The following is a 27,942-nucleotide window of genomic DNA, read 5'->3' as shown; positions in this document are numbered from 1 at the left end:
TAGTTTTTTTAATTTCATTCTATATAAATTCTGCTTCCTTCAAATCAAATTTCAATTCAATTCAATTCAACTCTGCATTCTATTTGCTACCGCCTTTCATTTCTGCATGGTGCACAACCCTAATGGAAACCCAATGGTGGTTTTTTTTTATTTAAACAGAAAAGCACTGAATTTTGATGATAATGATCACAAGAAAACGAGTTGATTTAGCACATTTCAAATACAATGGTAAATGTATTTGTGTTTTACATAGGATTAAGTAAAAAGAAGAGACAATTGCACACATTTTAAATGTAATTGTTCCAAAATAACCATCAGGCATGCGCAGTCTCAAACCTCTCTCTCTCTCTCTCTCTCTCTCTCTCTCTCTTTATCTCTCTGTTCTGTGCCATCATACAATAACAGTGCTCTAAAAGCCCATTCTCACCATAGCAACCTCAGATGAACATAAAACACTTGATGAACAATATCAGAGGGGGTGGAAAGACCGGATTTACATGTATGACACCCTGAGAGATCTGTTCAACAGCACAGTGGAGAGAAGCAAGACGTCATGGAGTAACTGGCACTCACAGGTAACTTCTCTGTCTTGTTTCCAGTGAGTTCGATGGATCTACAAATTCATACGCTCATCTCTGGTAATGTGCATTTGTGTGTCTGCTGATTTGAATCCCCAAGAAATGATGTGAACTTATGGAGTGATAATTGTTGGGGGTGCCAAATACAAGTTTAATAGTCATTACTAAGAAATATGAACTGTTCAAATAATTTCACTGTAAATTCAACAAAATAGCATTATCTCACTTGATTTAATTGTAAATCTTCCTCAACAGCAGTGTAAATGTGCAGTTACGTGTTTTGTAATGATATTTTGCTTTGATAAATAGCAAGGCAGGAGGCAAGGGCAGGAGCCAGTTGTCCGCCCACATAATCCCGAACTCCCACGACATGACAGGCCGTACGCCTCCAGATCTCCAGTGGCTCACAGCTTGGCTTGGAACACGCATTCACACTGAGGATAACACTAAAACGTGTCGTCTTTTAAATCTCTTATCACACATACAGCACAATGGCATAGTTCTTCAGAAATTCTGTCAAGCTTTACTACCCTGATGTCGTTCCAAAGAATATTCTAGAGTAGATGGACCAAAAAAACAAAACAACTAAAAACAGAAAACTTTGGTCACACTTTAGTTTAGGGTCCAATTCTCACTATTAACTAACTATTAAAAATGACTTTTGCCTCAATAAACTCCTAATTGTAAGGTAGTTTAAGTTTAAGTATCTGGTAGATTAAGGGATGTAGAATATGGTCATGCAGAATAAGGCATTAATATGTGCTTTATAAGTACTTATAAACAGCCAACATCCTAGTAATATGCATGCTAAAAAGCAACTTGTTAACAGTGAGAATTAGACCCTAAAGTAAAGTGTTACCAAAACTTTTTAAACGACAATGGCATTTTAAGGGGCTTGAAAACGGACACTTTTGAAAACGTGTTTCAACGTGCAAGTTTTTGAAAACGATACTAAAGCCACTTGAAGACAAGCCTGCAACCTCAGCCAATAAAAAAGCGTAACACTAACGCTGCGGTACAGGGAAGGAGACAAGAGGCCGTTTTTTTTAATGGATGTCAGTGGATGAGAGGCTTCACCACGCTAAATAAAACCGTTTTTGTGAGGAAATAGCTTAATAAGTCGACAGCCCAAAGGCTAATCTTCAACATGTTTGCTCTTAAACATTAGTTTTGGATTGATTGATTTTTAGAATTTACACCGGAAAAAATGCTGTTTTATAAGAGAAGTCGCGGACAGGTGAAATTGCGCGACAGGTATGATTCAGTCTGGCACTTCTCATTCATTTCTATGGTATCCGCAATCAGTGATTGACTGTCGCACAACTCTGAATGAAATTTAATGACATCGAGGCTGTAATGTGATTGGTTATCAAGGCACATGTGATCCAAGTTAGCCGCTGCGCTTTCTCCAATGGTAAGAGCCACAGATCCTCTCATCTCCCAATAATACGACAATCTCTGACGATACCGTTATCGTCTCCGTGTAACTAAAACGTGAATTTGTTCAAACGGCGACATCATGAGTATCACGTGTTCAGTCTATAGGTGCGTAGTGTTTCTTTACAAAGTGACATCACCAACCACTAGCCTGGAATTCATAACACAGCGTTTTTAATCGTTTTCGTAGATCCGTGTGAACGTGGATTGTTTTGACAACGTTGACGTCTGTACGTGAAAAATGCACATGCATTTCTGTTTTGAGTACATCGTTATCGTGTAAACATACCCTACTAATTTAGTAACCCTAACGCATAGAATTATTAACTCTGACACAGCGTTTCCCAAACCCTGTTCCTGAAGACACACCAAAGGGCCATATACACAGAACGTGTTTTTCCATTCCACTGCACTACTTTTCCATTGTTTTTCAATGTAAACAAGCGCTACACGGACATGTTTGACTGCTGCGCTCGCGTCTCGCATCTTTTGCAGCGTCTGGCGCATGAGACTGGATTCTAAAAACGGTTTTACACATGGGGTACTTTTTTATCCCTGTATGAACCAAACCCATCTTAAGAGTTTGCTGGCAAAAAAGATATATATATTTTTTTTTTTCATCTGTCCATAGAACCCGTCCTGTTTGAAGTTCCAGTAGTGTCAGTTACTTTTCAAACATTCTTAAGAGCTTAATGGCAGCAAACACTTAATATGGGTTTGGTTCTTACAGGGATAAAAAAGAACCCCATGTGTAAATGATGGATCTGTAGGATCTTCCAACAGGACAGTGATCCAAAAACAAACAAAAATGAGTCACTGAGCACAAAACCAAGCATCTGCAATGGTCATCACAGTCCCCAGACCTGAACCCTATAGAAAATGAATAGGCTGAACTGAAGAGAAGAAGCGCCAACATGGATCTGGGAATCACTGGGAATGTCTCCAGTGATATGGAGGAATGGTCTCTGATGTCTTGTCAGGTGTTCTCCAAACTCATCAGGCATTATAGGAGAAGACTCAGAGCTGTTATCTTGGAAAAAGGAGATTCCAAAAAGTATTTCATAAAAGGGGGCAAATAATTGTTCCCAACGTATTTTGGAGAAAAACATTTATTTCATTTTCCCCCAACTTTCAATTCTTTTACTTCAATAAAAGGTTCGATTTTTGCAGTTTAAAAAAAATATATCAAAAGGATAAACAATGCAGATTTATTTTTTACAGCCATCTTTGATCATATTTACCAAGGGGGAAAATAATTCTGACCAGCACTGTACATGATCTGGAGCTTTACATAATGTTTATATAAAAAAAAAAATGTCTTTCTCTGTTTTGCTTCTCCTCTACAAGACAGGCTGCCAGGAAAGTTAATGGAAACCTCTAAAATAGTAATTGCAGCCACTGTTACCATGACAACTGTGTCTCTAGATGGAATTACAGCAGAAATACAGATCAGAAGAGTCTTTGAAAACATTCACTGGAAGATCAATGTAGAATTTTTGGAGCAATAGAGACAATGACTTTATCGGTTACGCAACCACTCCAGTGATTTACTCAAACTTGAAATCTATCACACTTTAGATGTAGGTCAGAAACGGTCCAATTTAGTGATGTAACAAAACGGGCTGAGAATCTTCTAACTGCTGTAAACTTTTACCACCCCCTGGTGGAATTAGTGTATAGTAGCCAGAAACTAATCTGTACAACTGTCCATATTCTTTTATTTCAGTATAATAATTAAAATCAGTAAAGTCTTACTAACAACCAATGAAAATAAAAGGAATATGTGATAAAGCCTGTAACTTTGCACCATGACCTTTCTCCACAGGCTACCTTCCAGCCATGGTCAACACAGGCCCAGAGGTGTACTGGAGATGGTTGGAGCTCCATGACTCTGTGTCCATGGTGTCTGTGGAGAGGAAGTTCCGGACAGCTGCGGGAACAAGACAGTGGAGGATCCATCGTCGACCCAAACCCAGGCACTCTCTCTTGGATGAGCGGAGGCTGCACTATGCTGCTTGGCAGGGTTGTCTGGAGCAAGTCAGGGCCATGGTGGGACATGGGGTGCCTGCTAACTGCCAGTTAGTGAGCTATAAACTTAAGTGAACAATTCATCCCAAATTTTTTATTCTGCCATTATCTTCTCTCCCAAATATCATTCCAAATGTTATTTTTGGCTACACCTTTAACCTGGTAAATTGTAGAAATATTGTAGATTTTTTTAATGGCATTTAATGGTATACACTAGGTGTAAATAGCAATGTATATGCTATTTACACAAATTGAAAATAGCAGTACTTTCTTTGCACTAATGTAGCCTCTCCAGTTCGCACCGCCCGCTCTAAGTGGAACGCTTCCGTTAACCCGGGCCTGTCCGCATGGGAGGAGGGCACTCAAGGAGGCTAAAGACTGCAGTCTCTAGCGTCAGTCGCTAGGGCACTTCTTGAGAGTGAGGTTTACAACTCTCACTGGCCTACGTTTATTACACTAAGTGTAAATAGTTGTTAGTTTCTATTCATAAATATGCTACTATTTGCACCTCAGTGTTCACTCTGATGAACTGGGATTAAGATCCATGTGCAGTTTATTGAACAACAGCAGAGTCAGTGTACTTACAGGCGCGGGTCGAATCACAGCGAATAACAATCTGGGTCATAACAGGCAGAGGGTCAGGACAGGCAGCAGACAGACAAAGACAATATCCAGATGAGCAAGACGGGGTCAAAAGGCAGGCAGCAAGAGTCATGATTATAAAAAAAAATCGTGGGAGCTAAACGCTCATAAATTTTAGCTGGGGCGAATCCGAAATCGCCCCCTATACCCTCAAATAGGGTATTATTTGAGGGGAAACCATGTGTAGTGGTGTCCGAAACCATAGTGAACATTATCGAGTGCACTCTTTCTATCCCACATTGCACCACAATAACGAGTGTACAGACGATGTACGCTCAATGGCTGTCCGAATTCGCTCACTCGTTTTCATTCACCTCTTCAAGGGATCTGTATTAGTGGACTAACCTAGGGAATAGTGATTGAGGGATTAGGGGGCGATTTCAGATTCAGCCAAGACTTCTCACTGAGCCTAGCGTGCTCAGTGCTTAACAGGTGTGTGTGCAGTCAGTCCAGGTGAGTTCTGGGATTTGTAGTCCAATTGCTAATATTCAAGTGAGAGAGACCTCAGAGAGACGGGGGGATTTTCGTAAGTAGCGTTTGTAAGAATTTAATAAAACAGCATGCAATATAACAGCATATTCAGTCTATATGATTATATTTATTAAAATGATAGATGGATGCTGCCTTATTGGGACATTACTTGTCCCTGTCCCTAAAGCCCTCGCCTACACTTTTGCAATTTTGTCTGGTTAAATCAGACAATGGTGGGTGGAGTTAGTGTAAATAGCCTCTGCCAGCAAAGCAAGCTATTTGTGCTTGGTGTAACTAGACACTCCGTTGTTTAATTAATCTTATTTTGTAGCTTACATCATTTCAAGAAACAATAAAAGCTATCTATTCCATGTGTTTGTCCTAACAAGCCATGACACAACAATCACAGTATTTGTGATATAATGTTTTTTTAAATTTTCACTTTCCATATATCCCTTTTAAATTAGTATTATTACAGTGTCAGATGTTAATAACAGAAGGTAACACAGGTTAAAAATAGTACCGTCTAATGCCATGCAAAAGAGTGTTGTGTTAATCCCAAAATAAATATACAGACATATTTTCACTGACTGGGCCATTTGTACTTCCAGGGACCCGCATGGTTGGACAGCTGTCCACCACGCCTCTTTCAAGGGTCATCTCATGCTGATCAAGTTCCTGTTGCAAACTGGCCAGGTGGAGGTAAATAGCCAAGACTTCTTCAACTGCACTCCCCTGCATCGCTCGTGCAGCGGAGGAAACCCCGAGACCACAGCCTTTCTCCTCCAGAAGGGGGCATCACATTCAGAAAGGTCCTGCTCTGGCCAGACGCCCCTTCACCTGGCTGCAGCCAGCGGATACCTGTGCACGGCACGGGTTTTGCTCCAGCACTTGGCCTCACCGAACGCCCAGGACTTTCATAAGTGGACACCCTTGCATTGGGCAATTTTTGGAGGCTGGGGGGACGTGGCGGAGCTCCTGCTAGATAATGGGGCAGATGTGGAGGGAGGAAAAGGTGTGGGCATGAGCCCTCTGCAGCTGGCAGTGTTGACCGGGAATGAGGCAGGGGTGAGACTGCTGTTGCACCGAGGCGCAGATGCCAATATGAGGGGTCCTAATGGGCGCACAGCCATGCACCTTTGTGCCTACTCTGGAGACAAGAAGGTGATTGACTATGGGTTTGAAGTCGCCATTAAATGAAATCCACCCTATCTATTTTCTAATACCCTATCTGTTAGATTTTTTTTTTTTAAATGTTTTGACCTCATAATGTGTCAAAGGCCCTATTTACACCTGGTATTTCAGTGACCCAAAACTCACTTTTACACCTAAATGTGTCTCCTGTGACCACTTGTGTTCTGATTTAGTCTAGACCTTCCTCTCTTCTTTCGTCATACTCTACATCACTTTCACATGAGTACACCGCACAAATATTATTGAATGAATGAATGAAGCCATTACGCTGCTTACAAGCAAGCTGGGAAGGGAGAAAATGGAAAGGATATGAATGGTAACTATGATTTCAATCATAATCCATGTGTTTTGGCACAACATAGCGAAGTTGGAATCAATTGTTTTGGTGCAGAATTTTCTTTTTTAAGTGAACTATTCCTTTAACATTGTCCACTTGTGATCATTTTGACAAAAACACATTTTAATGCCAGGTGTAAACAGGTCTAAAAATTCATAACTGGATCTTCCGGTGAAAATGCCAGACTTCTCTCTGATCAAAACCTTTCATCAAAGTTATTCATGAATTTTGAACAATACCTGTTCTTGTCTTAGGATAACTTTGATGAACTTTTTTGATCCACTTCAAATGTTGACTACTGTATGTCAGTTCCATTGTTTTGTCTCAACATGCACACCAGTAATGTTTTTTTCTTTTTTCTTTTTCTATGACACATTTATAAAAGCTACTTAAATGTCCAAATTGAACTACGGCCTAATCCTGGCTTAATCTAAGCCCTGTCTGTTAAAACAAGGCCATAAAGTTTGGTTTAGGGGGTTTAGGAGCTTAAAAAATATAAAATGGATTATACTCCAATAATAGATTGTTGTGGGGAAAAAACAGACATAACTAAGAAAAAAAAAAAAAATATTTTTTTTATATATATATATATACAGTTAGTATCTTTTACTATATATCAAAGATTTGATTTCATTAACCTGACAAGGAACTAGCTTTTCCTCAGAAACTCTCATAATATCAACCTGGTACATTTTAAACATGGTTTAAGGTTGAAGAAGTTCTATAGTGTTCTAGCAATACGACTGGAGCTTTAGTTTTTTACAAACCTTTTCCAGAGTACAGTATCTATCAGATGGTCAGTGGTCAGTGGAGTTAATAAGCTTATTCAATGAAATATTGCTACTTCTTTACAGACATATACAACTGAAAATACCTCCCTTCCCAAAAAATGTTTGGGCAAAACATCAAATCTACCGACTGTTTTCACATTTTTCTTTGAAAAATTATGTTTTATTAACAAAGTTCAGGAGGAGCACATCCAGATAATCTACCCGACCAGCATTAGAGGAGGCTTAAATATAGATTCGACTTACTTCTGTTTCATGAAAGTTTTTCCACCATCCCTCCTCTACCCCAACTTCTCACTCTTGTTTATTCCTATCCCAGCCAGGGATGGGGTGGGGGGTGGGAGTGGTAGAGGTGTTCTGTGTTCGGTCCAAATTCTGAGCTCGGAGCCCTCTCCTCGAACCAAATGCGCATAATTTATACTATATTCCGACTATATGTAAATGTAACCTTGAACTAGAGACTGTAAAATAAGTTTTCTGGCTGGAAAATTGGCAAGTTGGACTTTTTTAAAATGCTATTTCAATAAAAGTAGCAGTGTAACAGTTACTTTATAACAGGAGTGATGAAATAATGTTATGCTATCCAGTGTTATCTCATGTGATCATTGAGTGATAAATGTTCTCGCTAAAAAACTCATTTCTACATGTAGTGTCCTATAAACACCTAAATGCATTTGTTTCCAATCATCCCTATTACCGCAGCAAAACTGCCATTGCCAAGACTGAATTCAAGGTCTCGCTGCCCTTTTGGCTGAATGCTTTCAGAGTCACGCCAACCGCGTGCAGTGAAACAGATGGCATATGTGTGGGTGAAGGGCAGTGTACAGTTCCTGTCTGCTTAGCACCATTTGATCTTTCTTTCACTCTCTACTTTCCATCCTCCCTCTTCTGTCTCTTCTAAACCGTATCTTCTCCTTCCCCATAGATCCTCCAGCAGCTGTTATCAGGAGGGGCCAAGGTTGATGTCAGGGATGGAGATGTGGCGTCTCCGCTGCATCTGGCTGCCCGCAGTGGCTCCAGGGCTGTAGTGCACTTGTTGATTCTGAACGGAGCAGGACTTGAGGACAGGGACAACCTCAAAATGACACCACTGCACTACTCAGCACTCAGGGATAATGTTGAGGCTGCCAAACTGTTGCTGCATTACGGGGCAGATGTGAATGCTGTGGAGAGGCTCGGACAGACACCTTTGCACCTGGCCTCAGAGAGGGGTCACTGCAAGGTGTGTTGATTCTCTCTCTCTCTCTCTCTCTCTCTCTCTCTCTCTCTCTCTCTCTCTATATATATATATATATATATATATATATATATAAGCAGGAGAGTAAAAGTCTCTGTTTGCTCTCCATTTATTATTAGTGGTCTCTAGAAGAAACAATTTAGGGCCTACTTACACTTGGTTACTTCATGCATTTTCTCTGATAGCTATCAGTTTGTGAAAAGACCAGCGCTGCGTCCAAATATGCCTATTTCCATACTATATAGTAGGTGAAAAACAGTATGTGAGCTGAGTAGTATGGCCGAATTCATAGTATTCATAAAACAGGTGAAAAGTACCAGGATGACTTACTACTTCCGGCGAGATTCTGAAGTGCACATTCGATGGACACTTTACTATCCCATGAGGCCACGGGAGAGGATTTGTGAATGGAGGTGAAGCGACTCAACTGACGCCGTGAGTTACATACCTGGTGGATGTACGTCCCAATTTTATTCATACTACACGCATTCATACTGTATAGAACATATTCAAGTCCTGATGTAATCTAGCCTGGCTAACGTCAGACCTCATCTCATTGAGACGTGGTCTGGGAACCACATGTTCATTTTCTCGTATTTGAGGCGTGGTTTACGAATGCCCAGAGCCATTTATTGGGCGCTACGAATGTCTATCAAATGCGCCTGTACGTAGCTCATAGCCAATCGTTTCAATTATACCAGAATGACGTATGTAGAGCGACAGAAATTCGACGAGGAAGAAGACGAAATAAACTTGCGTTCTAAACTACTTAGAACACTATCTAAGGCTGCATCGAAAGGTAACTTCGCTTCTGATGCCATGTTGGATCCATAGATATAAACAAACTGCTTCGGTGTGTCGCATAGACGTTGTCATCGTCTTGCTGCTTCCTCCCCTTTCTGTGATTGGTTCCCTTTTTGAGGGGAAAATCTGGTCCATGGTGTCCAGGCTGCCTAGCAGCGTGAATAAAATCGTGCTCGCAAGGCAGCATGGGGAAACCCAGGCTAGATGTAATCAATAATTGTGTCCCTTAAATCTCATCTTTGATCACCCCCCAAAAAATAAAATAATAATTAAATCCTTGAAAAAAAAAATCTTCATGCCTTAAAATAGCTTGAATGTCACTCTACACACTTGCCTCATTTAGTATACACAGTGTCTATAAATATGCAAATTAGCCCCGCCTCCACTCACTCACACAGCTCAGAGATCAACTCATTGATGTGATTGGTTACAAGGTATCTGTGACGTCAGAAACACCAGCAATTTCAAACTGCGTTTTTGAGACTGTCGTTGGTTCACTGCCGTTTTAAGGAGAAAATACTCAGCAATGGTGTTGACTTATGAATTTGCACATGGTTTGTCTTAAAGCATTTTAAAAACAACACATATATAAACAACATTAAAAGCTGGATTTTCACCACAGGGGGACTTTAACAAAGTAAGTTTCAATTTCAGTATTCAGTGTTACAGTACGTGATTTTGGATGCAGCACAGTTGTAAATGCTCCCCAAAATGCTTTCGAGATGGATTTAAAACCAATCACTCAAACCACTTCAGGAGGCTCCTGGTTGTAACACAGAAGAAGTGAGGAAGGCATGCAGAGGTGTGGAACTAAGTACAGGTGTATTTAATAACAAAATAACCGAGGAACACAAAGGGCAGGAGTACAAGGAAACAGGAAACCAAAATACAAGTACACACAAGAATTCTGAAATATGAGAAACAACTGACAAAGTAAACAGCAAACACTATGGCTTATGTACACAGGGAAAACTAGATAACAGGACACAGGTGCAAATGATGAGGGAGTAACGAGGGAAACCAAAAGGACTACAAAACTAGAAACAAGAAATAAACCTAATAAAAACCAAATATGACAGCACTACTGCAACATACATTGCCACAGATATGGCCTGCCAGAGATGAATAGCTGAGCATCTTTTTTTAACAAGAAGACGCGCAAACTGCCACAAATGAAATTCAGCGTACTGCGTCACATCTGAAAACTCAACTCAACACAGAGTCAATTCCATTAAAAATTATAAGCCCGTGCTGACGCATCTTGAAATAAGCTGATAATAAATTTCACCGCATATGATATGCGGCATATCTGTTGCTTTTAGTGGCATGAACTCCGTTGAATTGAGAATCGGATTTATATTTGTTTTGCGGAGACACATTTATGTGGCCAGGTGTAAATAAAACAATTTTAACCAATCAGATAGCTATCTGATCAGTGAAAATGCATTAACTGAAAAGTTGCTCATCTGTGATTTCGCTTTCCTATGGGATGTTCTGCTCTTTGTATTATAGAAATGTCTTTATGAATGTTTACCTGTGTCTTTACTTTCTCAGAACGCTTGTGATTCAATCCACAGGTCTTCAAGGTTCTGCTGGACAAAGGTGCTGATCCTGCTGTAAGGAGCAGCTGGAGAGAGACAGCAGAGGACGTTGCAAGAACACACAAGCAGATAGGCATCATCCAGCTCTTTCAGCAACACCAGACTGCCAGGATGAGCGATCGAGTTCAGGACGGTGTGCAGAGATAGAAGAAAAAACTGTGAATTAGGGCCTGATCACACAGAAGACAACTATAATGATAATATACCCCCCCCCCCCCCCCCCCCCCCCCAAACCTAGTCCCAGACTAAAATACATGTTTGAGCTGTTTTAACTGAAAGCAACTTGAACTGACATATCATAAAATATGTCAGATCCATTGTTTTGTCTCAAGATGCACACCAGTAATGTTGATTTTTAGGCACGTTCATAAAAGCTACTTAAATGCCTAATCTTGGCTTAATCTGAGCTCTGTATGTGAAACCAGGCCATAAATAATCTTTCTAATTCTACACCACAACTATAACAATACTGAGGAACAGTATTGATGGAATCACTTTGAAAACAGTTTTTTTCCAGCTGATGAACGATACAAATGATGGTGGCTTTGAAGTCTTGGGATTGTAGTTTAGTTAGTTTTTATAGCCTACTTTTAGCTTTTTACTTCTGACGATTGTATTTAGGCTTCAAAATTCATAAAAGTTGTGTTCATTTGTGATGATTATCATGATGAAGAAAACTCGTAAGAATAATAAACGTTTGTCAGTCACAGATCTTATATTCTTTAGTAATCCAGAGTTATATACTGTATTATGCAATAATCCATCCTATTGGGATTTTGTTAAGGGAACCAGGGTGATGCTGACTTGGTGATGGTTGGCCTACAAAAAATGTCATCCTGCAGCACTCTATTGACAGCCAATCAGAATCCACCTGAGCTCGAGCATTTAAATCGGCCGACGACATAACTGCAGCACATGCTAATGATAAACAGAAGGTTATCATGCATTGGTGGTGCTGATATAGTTATTGTTATAGTTATCTTCGTAGTGTGAACGGGCCTTATACAACAGCAGTCCACTGGTTTGATTGGACGAGTGCATTCCAAGAAAGTTTATATTTTGTGTAAAAGCGTGGTCACATTTACTGTTATTTGACAAATATTTGTGGTTGAAATATTTTTATAGGAATCTGCGCAATCAGGAATTTTGCTTGAGGGCAAAAGATTTCCCCCTTGCACATTTCGCTCAAGTTCGAGTTGGTCCTGCAAATTCACCATGTTGACCAACAGAAAGCTGCTTGGTTTGAAATTGAAAGTAACTTCTGTCAGAGCTGTGACCTTTGTGCCCGTGAGATTTACAGAACTTTCACTAATGTGACCTTACCTTAACAAGTGGAACTTGTATTTGTGCCTGATCTTCCCTAACAAAACATTACCATGATAATATAGTTTCTGTCAAAATGCTGACTGTGACCATTGCTAGAAATCATAGAGGATGGAACACATTTTTAGGTTTATTCTTACGTTTTTTCTGTGTATATAACCTTTGTAACTGTAGTGCCTATAGTATTTTGATGCAAAGTAACTTATCTTTTAAGGGTCTATACGGAAATAAAATCATCTTCAACATCCAGACGCTGGCGTGACAATTTCTAGTAAAGCATGTATCATTTCAGCACATTATAATTTAAAATGTTCATGTGAAATGTTTTTTTTTTTATTGCAAAGAAGAAACAACACTGTAATGAAATATAAAAATCTCAGCAAGAAAGACTACAAATCTAGGCAAAGAGTTGTGAATAAAAAAAATGGCAATGCAAAACAAATAAAAAAAAGTTCACCAACACCATTACTGACAGAAAAATAAATCTTTCAGAGAAGTTTAATTCACATTTTATAACATGAGATAGATAACACGTTATTCTTCCAAAGGGAATGTATCTGATTGCACTGATAAAAGCAGCACAATTTGGGAGCTGGTTATTATGCAGTTTCTTAAAATGTAGGCTACTTATTTTATCTGGTTAGAAATGCTGTATTTTTCAAGCAATAACCATGCTCTTTTCCAGTAAATACTGCCAAAAAACGGCTCCAGAAAAAAATACTAGGGGATCGCTTTTGTTGTTGTTGTTTTAAAACTAGAGGATCGTTGCTATCGTGTGTCTTTTCTCATGACGTCAGCCACACGACTGTAGAACGTACCCGCGGATTGATATGTTCTGCACACAGATTTCAGTTCCTGTCATCAGCGTCATGGTACTTCCCGTATCCAGTCACTGGGTTGTGGCTGCAATATTAAACTACACAGAAATCTATCTTAAAATACACATATTACATAATAGCCTATTACAGTAACAGTTTCTCCGAAGGATAAGTGTAGCCTACTGTTTATTTTTCATAATGTGTTGATGTCGAATAGACTCAAAAGATTATGAAATTATCTATTATGCTGATATTTTTTTATTGCAAAGAACAAACAGCATTGAAATACAAAATACATAACATGAAAAGGAAAGGAAAAATACAAACAAGTATTGAAAAGACAGTCAGTGAGAAAGATCAATTTGTTATTATTTTTGAGAGATTTTAGAGTATGAAAGAGTGTTAGAGTATAAATAAATGTTTTATTGTAAAAAAAGAAGAAAAAAAGAAAGAAAAGCAGAACAAATAATATGAATAAATCCAACAGCATGGCCACTGCCAGATAAATAATGAAATATATATTTTGGTGAAACGTTTAAATAAAATTTGATTAAAGGAGATAGAACAACTTAAATTCTCTCAAAAGGAATGTATCTGATTGCCATGATAAAATAAACGAAGCACAGCTACTTTTTTTACTGCTACCTCAATTTTACAGACTAGCCTACACATAAGTTGGCAAAAGTAGAAATACCATGCTGATAAATCGCTATGCTAGCTCCCTCGTGATTACGTGGAGTGTTTTATGTGTTTACTTATGTTATACGTGAATAAAATACATTTTATCTCTCATTTTATCCGGCTCTACAATAGGTCGCGGATGTGTACAAATCTGCTGTTTGTCAAGCCAGACTTACGTCACACCTACGTTCAATCCTTATAGAAATACAAACACCTGGAGGTGCAAGTGTCATTTACAGGAACAGACTGCTGCAGGATGGCGATATGATCTGCGGGAGGCGCTGTGGGTTAAAAATCTACCGACAAAAACCCTATTAATAACGCTTACAATCCCAGCATAACCAGCAATGTATTTAAAGTGTATGTAATGGTGTCTACTAATCTATCTATGGGCGCAGAAACGTACTTCAAAGAAATGTGGTCGGTTACAGCGTTAAATAATGCAACAGTTGTCTGACAGCGAAGTTTGTTTTGGTCACATGACACACATCTCTGCACCAATCAGCGAGCTTTCACAGAAGCAGCCGTATGCAGTGCTGTTATCCGCTCTGGGTTACGAGAATATTTCTGGATTCTAACGTCCTCGGCAGGTACCGACGACAGCGATCATGGAGGCGTCGATGGCCACCGGTCCCGCCGCAAACGCTCCCGCTAATAGCGATGGCATATTAATAGGGGATAAAGTGTATTCCGAAGTCTTCCTCACCATCGATAATTCTTTGATTCCAGAGGAAAAGCTTTCCCCAACCCCGTCTATGCAGGATGGCCTCGACCTGTACGTCGAGACCGACCTGCGGATCCTGGGCTGCGAGCTCATCCAGGCCGCCGGAATCCTGCTGCGCCTGCCGCAGGTAATTCATATGTTTGTTGGAGTACAAAAACGATTAATCTAACGTTAAGTGAAACTGTTATATGGTGGAAGTTGAAATAAACGATTAACGTTAGTCAAATAATTTCGATGTGACATTATCAAACAAACACCTCTAATTCGACAAAACACGCTAAACTTTCCCATGGACTTAAAAGAAATCATATATACGTTGAGCTTTTACACAGTGTTTAATCCTGTGTTCAGTAACATGGATTCTGTACGTCTAACACGAACGGTGTCCGTCGGCTAGACAAAAACAAAATGGCGGACGTTGCTTTTTAAACAAAACAGGGCGGTTTATTACATTTTCTTTAATTGCATTTCTATTTCAGGTTGCAATGGCGACCGGACAAGTGCTTTTTCATCGCTTCTTCTACTCGAAGTCTTTCGTGAAACACAGTTTTGAGGTAAGAGAATAAAGCCGTATTTACAAGCAATGCGGATGGCAGCCATGTTGTTCGAACTGCTGTAACTTAAATGACATTCAATCAGATTATAACCAAATTGTATAAGTTAGTGTATACATTTTTTTTTATGTTGGCGTCATAACAGGGTAACGTAATTATAATGGACTTGTTTTCAAACAAACTGTCTAACTTGACGTAATTTTTGGGCATCATACATGGGCCTGTTTGAAAGGAACACTGTCTAGTTAGACAGCTCACTATGTTGTAAATTTGAATATTTATTTAGCTTTATTATATATATATATATATATATATATATATATATATATATATATATATATATATATATTAATTTGGAAACATTACTATTTTAAAAGTTTTTGAAAGAAGTCTCTTATCAAGCCTGCATTTATTCAAAAATACAGAAAAACAGTAATATTGTGAAATATTATTACAATGTAAAATAATGGTTTTCTATTGTAATATACTTAAAAATATAATTTATTTCTGTGATATAAAGCTGAATTTTCATTAGCTATTACAGTCTTCAGTGTCACATGATCCTTCAGAAATCATTCTAATATGCTGATTTATTGTCAATGTTGGAAACAGTTGTGCTGCTTAATATTTTTTTGGAGCCTGTGATACTATTTTCAGGATTCATTGATGAATAAAAAGTTGAAAAGAACAGTGCTTATTCAAAAAGCTTTTCTAACAGTATAAGTCTTTACTATCACTTTTTATCCATCGAACACATCCTTGCTGAATAAAAGTATTAATTTCTTTCAAAAAACAAGAAACAAATGACTGGCCCCAAACTTTTGAACGGTAGTGTATATTGTTACAAAAGATAATGAATTAAAGAAATGCTTTTTTTCTTTTTATAACTGAGTATCAAATCAGCATTTAAGAATGATTTCTGAAGGATGATGTGACACAATGAAGACTGGAGTATTGGCTGATGAAAATTCAGCTTTGTATCACCGAAATAAGTTATATTTTGACGTACATTAAAATAGTAAACCATTATTTTAAATTGTAGTAAGATTTCACAATATTGCTGTTTTTTTTTTTCTGTATTTTGGGTAAAATAAATGCATGCTTGAAGAGCATAAGGGACTTCTTTCAAAAACATAAAAAAATAGTTATGTTTCCAAACGTTTGACCGGAACTATATAATTTGTGTGTAGTTGTCTTTCATTTGCTGACACTTAAAAAATGAAATACATTTCATGCAACATTTGCTCAAATTCACTATTTAAAAGCATAAAATGTTTCTTGTCCACGTACAAGTTCTGAAATTGATATATTTATCGGTATATTGGCCTATCAACTAATGTATGCTGCTTGGTTTCTTGTGTAGCAGTGTTTCTGACAGCTCTTTCTGTCATCTGTTCTCTATCTAGATTGTTGCCATGGCCTGTATGAACTTGGCTTCAAAGATCGAAGAAGCCCCTCGACGAATTCGAGACGTCATCAATGTGTTTCATCATTTAAGGCAGCTCCGAGGCAAAAGGTAAGCATGTCTCGGTCTCGCAGGGCTTCTGTCACACCGTTTCCTCTGTTCGTTACCTGTGCGCCCAACCTCCCACCCTTAACCGATTCATTTTTCTTTGAATAACATTTAATGTCATCACCTCAAATTGTAAATGATTCAGGTATACTTAAACATGTTAACTGTGAGTAGTCTGTGCACTTCTGTTTGTCGTTGATATGATGTCTTAATTTTGTTTGCTTTATTCTAAACCATTTTAAAGCTTTTCAGTTCCGTCATCAGTCATAATTGGTAGTAACAGCAGGATATTACCTGAACGAGTAAAATACGTTCAAACGGCTCAAAAGGTTAATTTTGATCAAGGGAATGTGATGGCAATTGGGCTATGTTGCATAAGTCACTGGCTAGTCTAAATTCTGAAAACAATTAAAAGAGAATAAAAAGGAAAAATTGTTCATCTGAAATCAAGGACGCGGTATTAACTTGAATTCTCTTTTCCCTTGCAACCAACTAACAGCGACCAGCTACATTTACCAATGCCTGGGTGATGTGGAATGGTACGTAGAGATGAAGCAGTCGGCATGGCAACAGTGAGCGAGGTGTCGCTTCCCCCCCTCCCCCGGGAGAAGCCAGTGGTCTGAAAGCGGTCACTGGGATATCGGGGATCGACAGGTTGGCCGCTGGTCCGAAGCGTCTGGGTGACTCCTGTATCTCAGTTTAAGCTTATTGTCTCTGCCAGCACAGGTGATGATCTAAATTTTCATTTCATTATCAAGAGACACCTCACCGCACATGTCATAGCTTCCACAGAAATATCTCACTCTGCACATGTTCACATGACAGGAGCTGTGAGGGTTGCACACTGAGAACGTGTTTTTTTTTTTTTTGCGTCGTAATATAAGTCTTATGTTTGGATTGGGTGTTTTAGACACTTTATTGTCCAAAATGCACAATTAAATGTTGAGTTATCCTAAGAGCAGTCTTCGACATCAGGTTGTCAGAGCTGTTTTGTGTGCATTTTGCCTTAGAAATCACTAACCATGTTGTTTAGTGTAGATTTTTTTGATCATTATGATTTCAGATGTAATTGTGTGACTTGAAACTAAATATGTTGTGTTAATGTTTATGAAATATTTCTGCATGTCTGGATGTCATGTCAGTGAAAATGAAAACATTTAGATAACTATTGAAATAGAAACAGTTTTCTCTCTATTTTAGTGCGAGAGAGAGAAAATGTAAAATTCTAAATCTGTTATTTTGGTCAAATGTAGGCTCTTTTCCAGTACTGAATAATTGAATTTGTAATATTGTTTAGGTGTACAACATAGTTTTGGTAAAGTATTAAATGTTAAGTGTTTTTCTTGATATCACAACTGGAAAGTTTTAGTTTTTAATAGCTAAAAGAGAACAAGAATAAAATTCATTTAGATGGTCACCTTTTAGTTGCTCAGTATTTTTTGCTGTTGTATTGCAGATTTTGAACATGTAGTGAAGGTGACCAGTGTTATTTACGTGATAACCTTACACACCCTGAAGTACATCCGTACTATTCTCAAACCGTGACTCAGCCTTGTTATTACGTTGTCATGAACTTGTTCTTCAAGTAGTGTTTTTGATAAAAAAGCTCACGTCTCTTGTATGTTTTTTAATGGTTATGCTGAGACTTTGTATACTGTGTGTTGAGGTTTTTGTTTCCCAAGATTGACCTGGTTAGTGTATTATTGTGATATTGCTTAGTGCGTTTATAGTAGAACGTGTTTTTTTTTTTTTATATATTCTGTTGAAGCTATGATGTGGTGAGAGGTGGAGCATTTTCTTGCTAGTAACTTGTGGCAGTACTAAAAGTCTTAAACTGAAATTACAGGAGTCAAAAAAACTGGACCTGTTGCCTGTAGTTGGTTGAAAGGGAAACAGAATGATTTGAATTGAATGAAGCAAACAAAAGGCACTTTTTCATTGTCTTGAATAGTATTTGGGTATGGGGAAACCATTTTACTTTCGTTCCTTCATAAATCAGGAGTCCAAGTCCATTGATACTTGATCAGAACTACATAAACACCAAAAACCAGGTGATAAAAGCTGAACGGCGTGTGCTGAAGGAGCTGGGCTTCTGCGTCCACGTCAAACACCCACACAAGGTATGTCACTTTCTTTTGTTGCACTTAATAGTTTTGTTGGAAAACAGAATGAGTAACTTAACTTGCAGTTTGGTTGGTTTTCTAGATAATCGTCATGTATCTGCAAGTCCTTGAATGTGAGAAGAACCAAACGCTGGTCCAGACAGCATGGTGAGTAAATAAGCAATCTTGGATTGGATGTCTAGACACTGCGGTGTAACCAGCCCAGTATTTAACCCTCTTACATAACTTTTCTGTCCCCTCATCTGATGGATTGGTGTATTCGTGGCTCATGTGTGTGTTGGTGTGTGTCTTCTGTTTAAATCTCTTGTTCATGGCTGTAATTAAAGGAAAATGGAGAGCTTAGTTTAACTCTGTCCTTTCTCTCTACTCTTTGATTAAAGGGTAGTCCATGATGGTAAGTGTCATAAAGAACCTCTGAACTCTGCTCCTCCAACCACATGACCTCAGGAATCTCCCCCCATTGGCTGCCCTTCTCGAGACAGCCAATCCAGTGAGAGCTCTCTGCCCGAGAATCACTGAAGGGGGCCTTTTCCAGCTGCCATCAGCATCTTGTTTTCTTGCGGTTGTCCAAAAGGATTTGTATTTTTGTTTTTGCTTCAAGTCTCAAGTTTTCTCTTTCTTTTTAGTTATTTGCTTTCACCTTTATAAGGTAGTTTTAAAATCTGAATATTTGCATTTCATTATTAGACTTCACTTATTCGATTTAGGTGGTATACGTAGACTACTTTTTTTCCTTTCTAAATGTACTCCAAATTAAAGGGTAAATCACCCAAAAAGGAAAATTGTTGTCATTCACCCTGATGTCTTTTCAAACCTGTATGATTAGTTTTTTTCATAGAATAGCCAAGTATACATTTTAAAGAATGTTCACGTTGCTCTTTTCCATACATTGACAGCATATAGTGTCCAGAGGCTGTCAAGATGTAAAAAGGGCAAAAAAGTGGTCATTGTTCTCTTTATTCAAAGTCTTCTGAACTGAAATTTAAGCTTAATTCTGTCCTCTCTAATCTTATGTGCTTCTACATAAACATCATTTGTTTTATTTAAATTTGTAAGATTTATATCGAAGATAAATTTAAAAAACCTTTTGTAATTCTTTCCACCAGATTTTGATCAATTATAAACATGCAAAATGCACATGTGTAAATAGTATTGAAACCTCTACTGGGTGATGAGAGTTTTGCTGAATAGCCACTTCTCCACACGCAAAGCTATTATATGGCTTCAGAAGAGTTGTAATATGGCACACAAATATGCTTTTTCATGCTTTTATATTCATTTTGGAGATGGACAGCCTCTGTTCACCATATGATTCCTTTGTATGGGGTGGGAAGGTCTTGAACATTGAACGTTTGTCTTTTTTTGTATGTGTTCCACTGAGGAAAATTTCATGGGTTTAGAATGACATGATGGTGAGTAAATGACGTTTTTTATTTTGGGTGAGCTATTCCTTCAAGCAATTATTATCACAATAATTTGGTGTGAGGCGTTATGTCTTACAGGAACTCTCTCCTGCTCAGTCTACGCTTGAACGATATGTTCAAAGCTCAGAATTTTCATCTAAATCAAATATTCCAAGTAGGGTTGGGAATCGAAAATCGGTTCCAGTTCTGGAATTGGATACTTAAGGTCCGGAATTGGATACTCGTAATAAAATTAGCTTCAATTCCGCTTATCGATTCCTGTTTGTGAATTTTAATGTGATTTCAATCCATTTTCAAGCGCATGAAGACGCGAAAGAGAACTCAGTTCGGCACTTGCGCTGTGCACAGTTTTCTTTGCACACACATCTAAAACACGCACACAGAGAGCCATCTCATATAGTGTGCGATACTGAGTTGAGTTCTCGTGCGTCGTCTTGGGCTTAAACGCACAAATGCAGACAAAATTGTGTCAAAATCCTCATAAACAGTCATGTTGTCTTCAGTGAACACAAACAGTTGAGAAAGAAAACGCATATTGAATCCTGCATAAGGTCTTAAAGTGACAGCAGCCTAATAAACCTAATTTAAAAATCTAATTTGTAAGTCGCTTTGGACAAAGGCGTCTGCTAAATGACTAAATGTAAATGTATAAACCTGCTGCAGTCTCATTAACGCTAATCAAAGAACAAAATCACTTATTGATCTTGACGGAATAACTTTTGTAAGTGTTAATCTATATTTTATTTATAAAAACCAAACCCCATGTAGTGTTATTTTACAGTTGATTACAATTTCTGTACCTGAACTCTGTTTAGTTGTATTTATTTGTGCTATTGCTAATTTGTTTATTTGTTCTTATTTTATTAGCTAACTTGTCTTAATGTTTGAAAATTTATATTGGTTGTTTTTGCTGTGGTATTTTAGTTAAAACTGTAGGAATATGTTCTTCAGGCTTTTTATTTAATTTTTTTTGGCAGCTGATTTTTGTTTATGAAAATCAGCTGCAACAAAATGTTTTGCCAAAAGACTAAGAATAAATATGTTGGACATAAATGTTTGACATAAAAAAAAAAATATATATTTACCTTTTTTTGGAATCAAAAAGAATTGGAATCGATAAGCAAAATCAGAATTGGAATTAGAATAGCTAAAATTCAAATGATACCCAACCCTAGTTCTAAGGCCTGCAGTATAAAATCTAGAGTGGTTCTATTTCAGCGGAATTCACAAAAATGTAGTCTTTCCCTTATTTTTCGTAATGACAGCGTTTTGGGTCCATAGTATCCATCTGCTTGCTTGCTTTTTTCAGAGAGCTTTGCATCTCATTTCTGGCAGTCATCCAGAGTTGAAGTTAAAGATTGTCTGTCTGCAAGTCTCCATTTAGCCGTGTTTCCTAATACTACAGGAGACTTGTATTTGTCCATTCCCAGGGCAACTCCTCAGCCCGCTTTGCATGCTGTATATTGTTATGAGCTGCATGCAGTCATCAGTGCTACATCCCTGCTGCTCCTGTGTCTCTTCATTTTACACTGTCATCTGCTTATTTTATGAAAAGTTAAGCGAGTATGTAAGATGGAATTGAGAAAAAACAGATGGAGTTGTAGTAGAGCTGCACGATTCTGGATAAATTGAGAATCACAATTCTTCTGTTTCAAACGGAGATCACGATTCTGAACAGACAGCTAAACAATAACAGGAATAATAACAGAACTAGAGGTTCTAACAAATATTAATTGCTGCAGTCTGTTTACTGCAGTTGGTACTAAAGTTGGTTTAAATGAATGATTCAATGACATTAATGATTACATTAATGAATGAATCAGCTTTTTTTTATCAAACCTCTTGAATAAATGAGGCGTCATGTTACTTTCAAAAGGGGATTTACTCTATTTTGATTGCTTCCGTAGACTTAACTTCTTAACTTTTATACCAGTTCTTCTGTGATAACAGAATATCGATACTGTGTGGTTGAAAAACTTATTTGTTCATGACAACTGCCCTCTCTGGCTCAGCGGCAGTGCAGACGCAGGTTTGAATGTTCTGGTGTGATTTTTGTCAAAGGTTTAATAGACACAGGTGATGCGTTTTGGTTTTCGAATCGAGATCGCAATCTTTTAACAACTAATCGTGCAGCTCTAAGTTGTAGAAATGTCGCATGCAAGCCAGTTATATTCTTGACAAATGTCCTCCCATGAGCTTGTCTATGTGCACATGGTTACACTGAACGTGTGCGTGTGCCCATTCACACTGCATGCTTGCCTTAACTTCTGTAGAACGACAGAGGAACGTGAGGCAGAGAGGGAAAGGACAAACTTAAGCTCAAGCCTCCATTTATTTTTGGTCTTTTTGCATCATGTGACAAATCTCGTACATAAAGATGATGTTATGGATGATCAACCCATGCAGGGAAGTTGCAATTTTGTGGTTCACCTTCTCTGTTGCAGGAACTACATGAACGACAGCCTTCGCACTAATGTGTTTGTGAGATTTGAAGCTGAGACCATCGCCTGTGCCTGCATTTACCTCGCTGCACGAGTGCTACAGGTACAAAACCGTTCTCTGTCCTTCATCACCTCTTCTTGGGTTTACTCAGAGATGTGGTGGTGTTAATGTCTGACATTCCTTCAGATATCGTTACCCTCTCGGCCGCTCTGGTACCAGCTGTTTGGTGCTACGGAGGAGGAGATCAAAGATATATGTACAACCACTCTGAAGTTGTACACCAGAAAAAAGGTTAGACCTGTTTTAAAATGAGCAGGTCTTCACTCGTGTGTTATATTGAGTCTTTGTTTCTGATTTGTTTCCTTTGTTTTTTAGCCAAATTATGAATTCGTGGAGAAGGAAGTGGACAAGAGGAAGGTGGCTCTACAGGAAGCCAAACTGAAAGCCAAAGGGCTGAATCCAGATGGCACTCCTGCTCTCTCCATATTGGGCGGATTCTCTCCTGGATCCAAACCATGTAAGTTGTCACTTCCTCTACCTATTGTGCAGTCACACGGCTTTACTTTAAAGCATAGTTTACCATCGTTGTTCAAAACTGCTCTTTTTCCATACAAGGAATGGAAAGCCTAAAGTATACTTTGGACTTTATGCATACACCCGTTGTTTCACGGTCAAAACTGAAATGAAGGAGATGGAACAGCTAAGAACTACCGGAGAGCTTAACAACATTAGACTCCTGTGTCGACGAGTGATGTGTGAGGGGATTAAGTAGGGGTGTGTGATATCACGATTTTATATTGCAAATGAGGGAAAAAAAGAGAGAACGTAGAATCATGTTACAGCCACATTCTATCAGGTGCAGTTCTGGTTTTTTATTCTCACGCTGTTCTGACAAGCTTTTCTGAGCACATACACCAGAACACAAGGCCTATCACACAGCGAGTGAGTAAACTAAATTGTGCTAAAACTGTCAAATACACACAAGGTTTACATAAACAGTTGTTTATATATTAAGTGAATGTAGTAGACAGTTCGGATACGTGTCAATATATTGGATCCGTGCATTCGATCTTAAAGTGACAGCCGCCTAATAAACCGTCTGTGTCATAAATGTTAGTCAAACAACAAAATACTAAGAGAAAATCACTTGCTGCCCTTGACATTTATTTTACATTTACATTTATGCATTTGGCAGACGCTTTTATCCAAAGCGACTTACATTGCATTATCCTATACATTTTATACTTGGGTATGTGCAATCCCCTGGGATCGAACCCACAACCTTGCGTTGTTAACGCAATGCTCTTACCACTGAGCTACAGGAAAACCTTGACTGAATAACTTTAGTAGCTTTAACCTTTTGAACGGTACGGTCCCACATATGGGATTTAGAATGAACAGTGACGTCAAACTGTGCTTTCGCACGTTGGTTGGCGCTGAGCCAGAGACGGACGTGCTCAGCACTGTCATATATCACAACTATTTGCAGTGTTTTCAAACACATAATTGTTTAATTTAGGTTTCAGAGATTTAAATACACATAAGCATTAGTAAAACAATACATTTGGAGTTTGTAAAATACACACTGATGTCTATGGAAGCAGCAATAACAATCTATTTTTATACAAATATAATTTGCCGACGCGTGTTGTTCATATCAGATACACATTGTGTAAGTAACTATAAAGTTTACTCTATTCTTCTCCCAGTTCACCGACCACTGTCTTGCATGTATTTCAAGATCAAGATTATTTATAAAGGTTTTTAAACGACAAAACACATCCCTTACACGTATTTGAGAATCGTAATATCAGATAGTTGTTGACATGGTAAGCAAGTTGTGAATATTTTGAATAAAAAAGGAAAAACTATATAAAAGCGATACATCTACCATACAGTGTTATTGTGGCTGCGGTGTATCACGTGACAAGAGTGACGCGTCGCCATGGAAACATTAAGGGGGAACGTTCTAATATAACGGTCGCCTTGAAAAAACTCACTCTGGGGGTTAAGACTCAGTATATTTTATTCAATACAGTGAAGTCTATGTAAGCCTAGGTTTTTTTTTTCTTTCTTACATTTGTTTATTCAGTTTCTTGCTTGAATTGTAGTTACAGTAAATACACTTACTTTAGCTTATATTGTATTTTTAATTTGCATCTTTGTTATTTTTAACAACAAAGATAAAATAAGATTTTGATCGCATCACTTACCCCTACTTTGCCTAAATGGTCCGTCATTCTTGAATCTTCTCCCTTTATTTTTAGTTTAGTAAATGATGACTAAACATTTATTCTTGAGTGAACAATCCCTTCAAAACACATCTCACTAGCCTGAAGATGTCTACAGGCGTCTGTTTAAGGTTAACAGTAAACCTATAAAAAATCTAATGCTTCCTGTTAGGTTCTCCTAACATAATGAAGGCAGATGAGAAGTCTCCCAACCCTCAAACGCTCAAGGCCATGAAGAAAGAACCAGAAGATCGGACTCAGGGCTCTAAGAGCCCACACAACGGGTGAGTTATTTGACAGACAAATTATGCGACTGTCATCAGACACTTGTTTAATTAAAGAGCACTGATTAAGCATCCTCCTTGTTCTTTCCTCAGACTCAGGAAGGAGAGCAAGTTAGGTCGGAACAGTAGGAGTGCAAGTCGTTCTCGTTCCAGAACGAGATCCCGGTCCAGATCTCGCTCTCCCAGACGACAGTAAGTACCATTTGCAGTGCGCTGCTGTATGCTCTATGATGTTTGTGTCTATACTCAATCGCTGCCTTTCCTCCAGTTACAATAACAGGCACAGTCACTCAGGCACCTACAGCTCTCGCTCCCGAAGCCGCTCTCACAGCCGCAGCCAATCACCACGGCGACACGCCAACCACGGCCCTCCGTCTCCCCTCCTGCCACACTTGAAGTCAAAGCAGCGCTCAGACGATCTGCACCAGCACAGCAGACACGCCCACAAACGGAAACGGTCGCGCAGCCGCTCTCGTTCCACCAGCAAGCCCCGCGAGCGGGACAGAGAGCGAGAGAGAGAGCGGGACCGGGATCGAGGTGCCTCTGACCTGGCGAAGAAGCACAAGCACGAGCGTAGCAGCGGCGGCCATCACCGCGACCGGCGGGAACGCTCGCGCTCGTACGAACGCTCTCATAAAAGCAAACACCACAGCAGCAGCCATTCAAGCCACAGTCGACACAGACGCTGAGTGTTCTCTTGTTACACGTCTGCGAGACTGCGGGTGCGTTTGTGTTCGATTTAAGTGGTCAGCGTTGACCTAGTTGTCTGTTTTACTTTGTTGATTTCTTTTGTGTTATTTTGCTGTTTTAGTTTTAAATGTTGAAAGGATATGAAACTACATATTTACAGTGTAAAGATGGGTTCAATGTTGATGTATTATGGGAAATGCTTTGATTTATAAAAGCAAAGGTGGGAAAATCAATAGTTACATAGAAAAATGGAAAATGTTTTCAGGAAAGGCAACGATACTTTGCACAGACATAGGAATAATAAATAAAGATGCTCTGCTGATGGAAGAAAATTGGTTACTCTGAAAATAGATCATATTTTTTTACAGCTGGATGCAGACTTTTTTTTGGGGGATCATGGTGACTTTGTTGCACTGGTTTTTAGTCTGCACGTCTTCAATGTCTGATTTTTACTCAATAAAAAGTGACTTATTCCTACTGTCAATTGTGGTTTTTTACTCTGTTATGGAACTTGGTTTTATGAATTGAAAATGTCTTGCTCTGACATCATTCAAATCCCATGAGACTTTTAAGGCAAAACCTATTATCACAAAATTATATTTATCACACCAGCACAAGCAGGTAATATCTGGAGCTGTGGTGTTACTGATTTTAGTATATCAGCTTCAGCTTGTCATACTTGTTTTTTCTCTTATAGGAGAGAAGGGTCTGGAACACAAATTCACAAATACTATGAAAACTGAGGGGGTCAATCTGGTACATAAAACCAGAATCCCTTCATACTGGCCACTTTTTCTCTTGTTCACTGGTGCCTCTTACGAGGTTTTGATTCTGCCATTGTCCTGGACAAGGACAGCTCAGCTTCAGACTGTACAATAACCTCCTCAGTCTGTCCACTTTTGTCAAACCTTTCCACATCAGGCTTGTTGATCAATTGCTCAGTGTATTTCACGCAGGTAGCATCTGAAGACCAGGATATGGTTTTGGTGTTTTGTTCTTGAATTAAGCAGGGTTTAAAAAAATTTAATAAAATAAACAGCTGAAAAAAATATTCAGTGACTCAATCATGATCAGAATATCTAATTCATAGTGAGTCCCATTCACTAATAATTGTGTAGTTGCAAGATTTACATTGCTCTGCTTTTGATATCCAACTTTCTGTTCATTCATTTTTCATCCACGGAGATACCCTTTAATTCCCTTGCTTTTGGTCACATTTCCCATTTTAGACAGTAGTAGATGGTGATGTAAATTCTTCTACCAATTTATTACGTGTTACATTCTTCTGAGTGGAACTGTAAGTAATAACTTTTAAATAGAAAAATAGTAATTCAATAAAGTATTTAAATCATTTTAGGGCTTAAACGGCAGGTCAATAGTTTTATCTCTAACGGTTGAGTGAATGATTAGATGACTTGGTCTTTATCGCCACCACTGATATAAGTGTCCTTTATACTATATAGATCAGTGGTCTCCATCTTCTGGCGTAAAGAGTCACTGAAAAGCACACAAAAGCATCCACCACTACAAGCCTGGTCACACCGTCACACCAAGACAAATTTTCAGTGCGATAAACATTTTAATTTGAATGAACGGCTACTAATGCGTCTGTTAGACCAACACAAATTGCAATGCAACACATTTGCATGTCGTCAGTTTTATGTTTTATCCATGGAAAAGTTGAGAGAAAAACATTGTAAAAATAAATTCATTTTATTAAAACAAAAAAATATTTTAAAGATATACTTACAGTATAGTAATATTAATGTTCACTGTATAAATTGGTCATATAACTATATAGCTGCCTTTTAAATATTAAGATGAGGTTCCCTCGCATGAGAATGATCATATTTGAAGTTTGACCTTTAAAAGATTAAAAGATCCTGATTTTTTATTTATTTTTTTTATCCTGATTTTTTACCTTTAAAAGATTTGAACTTTTAAAGATTGAAAACCGTGGTTCTAATCATAGGGTTCTAATGCACAGAATAACAGCCTGCCTGAAGCACGCGAGCTGA

General features: G+C 38.4%; 2 protein-coding genes across 5 annotated transcripts; both read left to right on the top strand.

Moving 5' to 3' along the window:
• The first annotated feature begins 369 nt into the window (after positions 1 to 369).
• ankrd67 (ankyrin repeat domain 67) lies at positions 370 to 12,691 on the top strand. Of its 4 annotated transcripts, none has more exons than XM_082183048.1 (6): positions 370 to 575; positions 888 to 1,031; positions 3,841 to 4,093; positions 5,768 to 6,320; positions 8,401 to 8,697; positions 9,019 to 9,216. In XM_082183048.1, exons 3-6 carry the CDS (start codon positions 3,855 to 3,857, stop codon positions 9,127 to 9,129), a joined length of 1,200 nt encoding a protein of 399 aa, XP_082039174.1. In that variant the 5' UTR covers positions 370 to 575; positions 888 to 1,031; positions 3,841 to 3,854; the 3' UTR covers positions 9,130 to 9,216. The 4 variants fall into 4 exon arrangements, with proteins under 4 accessions (XP_082039174.1, XP_082039171.1, XP_082039172.1 ...); XM_082183045.1 differs by lacking the exon at positions 9,019 to 9,216 and adding an exon at positions 11,094 to 12,691 and having other exon boundaries at positions 372 to 575; XM_082183046.1 differs by lacking the exons at positions 888 to 1,031; positions 9,019 to 9,216 and adding an exon at positions 11,094 to 12,691 and having other exon boundaries at positions 372 to 575.
• A 1,541-nt stretch (positions 12,692 to 14,232) lies between these two features.
• Positions 14,233 to 26,408, top strand: ccnl1a (cyclin L1a). The gene is made up of 11 exons (XM_082183007.1): positions 14,233 to 14,790; positions 15,143 to 15,217; positions 16,624 to 16,733; positions 18,730 to 18,850; positions 18,936 to 19,000; positions 22,722 to 22,821; positions 22,906 to 23,010; positions 23,095 to 23,236; positions 25,123 to 25,234; positions 25,328 to 25,426; positions 25,503 to 26,408. The coding sequence occupies exons 1-11, from the start codon at positions 14,548 to 14,550 to the stop codon at positions 25,921 to 25,923; spliced, it is 1,593 nt and encodes a 530-aa protein (XP_082039133.1). The 5' UTR covers positions 14,233 to 14,547; the 3' UTR covers positions 25,924 to 26,408.
• The last annotated feature ends 1,534 nt before the right edge of the window (positions 26,409 to 27,942 follow it).

The sequence above is a fragment of the Leuciscus leuciscus genome, assembly GCF_965113295.1.
Source record: "Leuciscus leuciscus genome assembly, chromosome: 10".
Classification (NCBI taxonomy): Eukaryota; Metazoa; Chordata; class Actinopteri; order Cypriniformes; family Leuciscidae; genus Leuciscus; species Leuciscus leuciscus.
The sequence above is the reverse complement of the archived record's forward strand: the minus strand, read 5'-3'. Positions and strand labels throughout refer to the sequence as shown.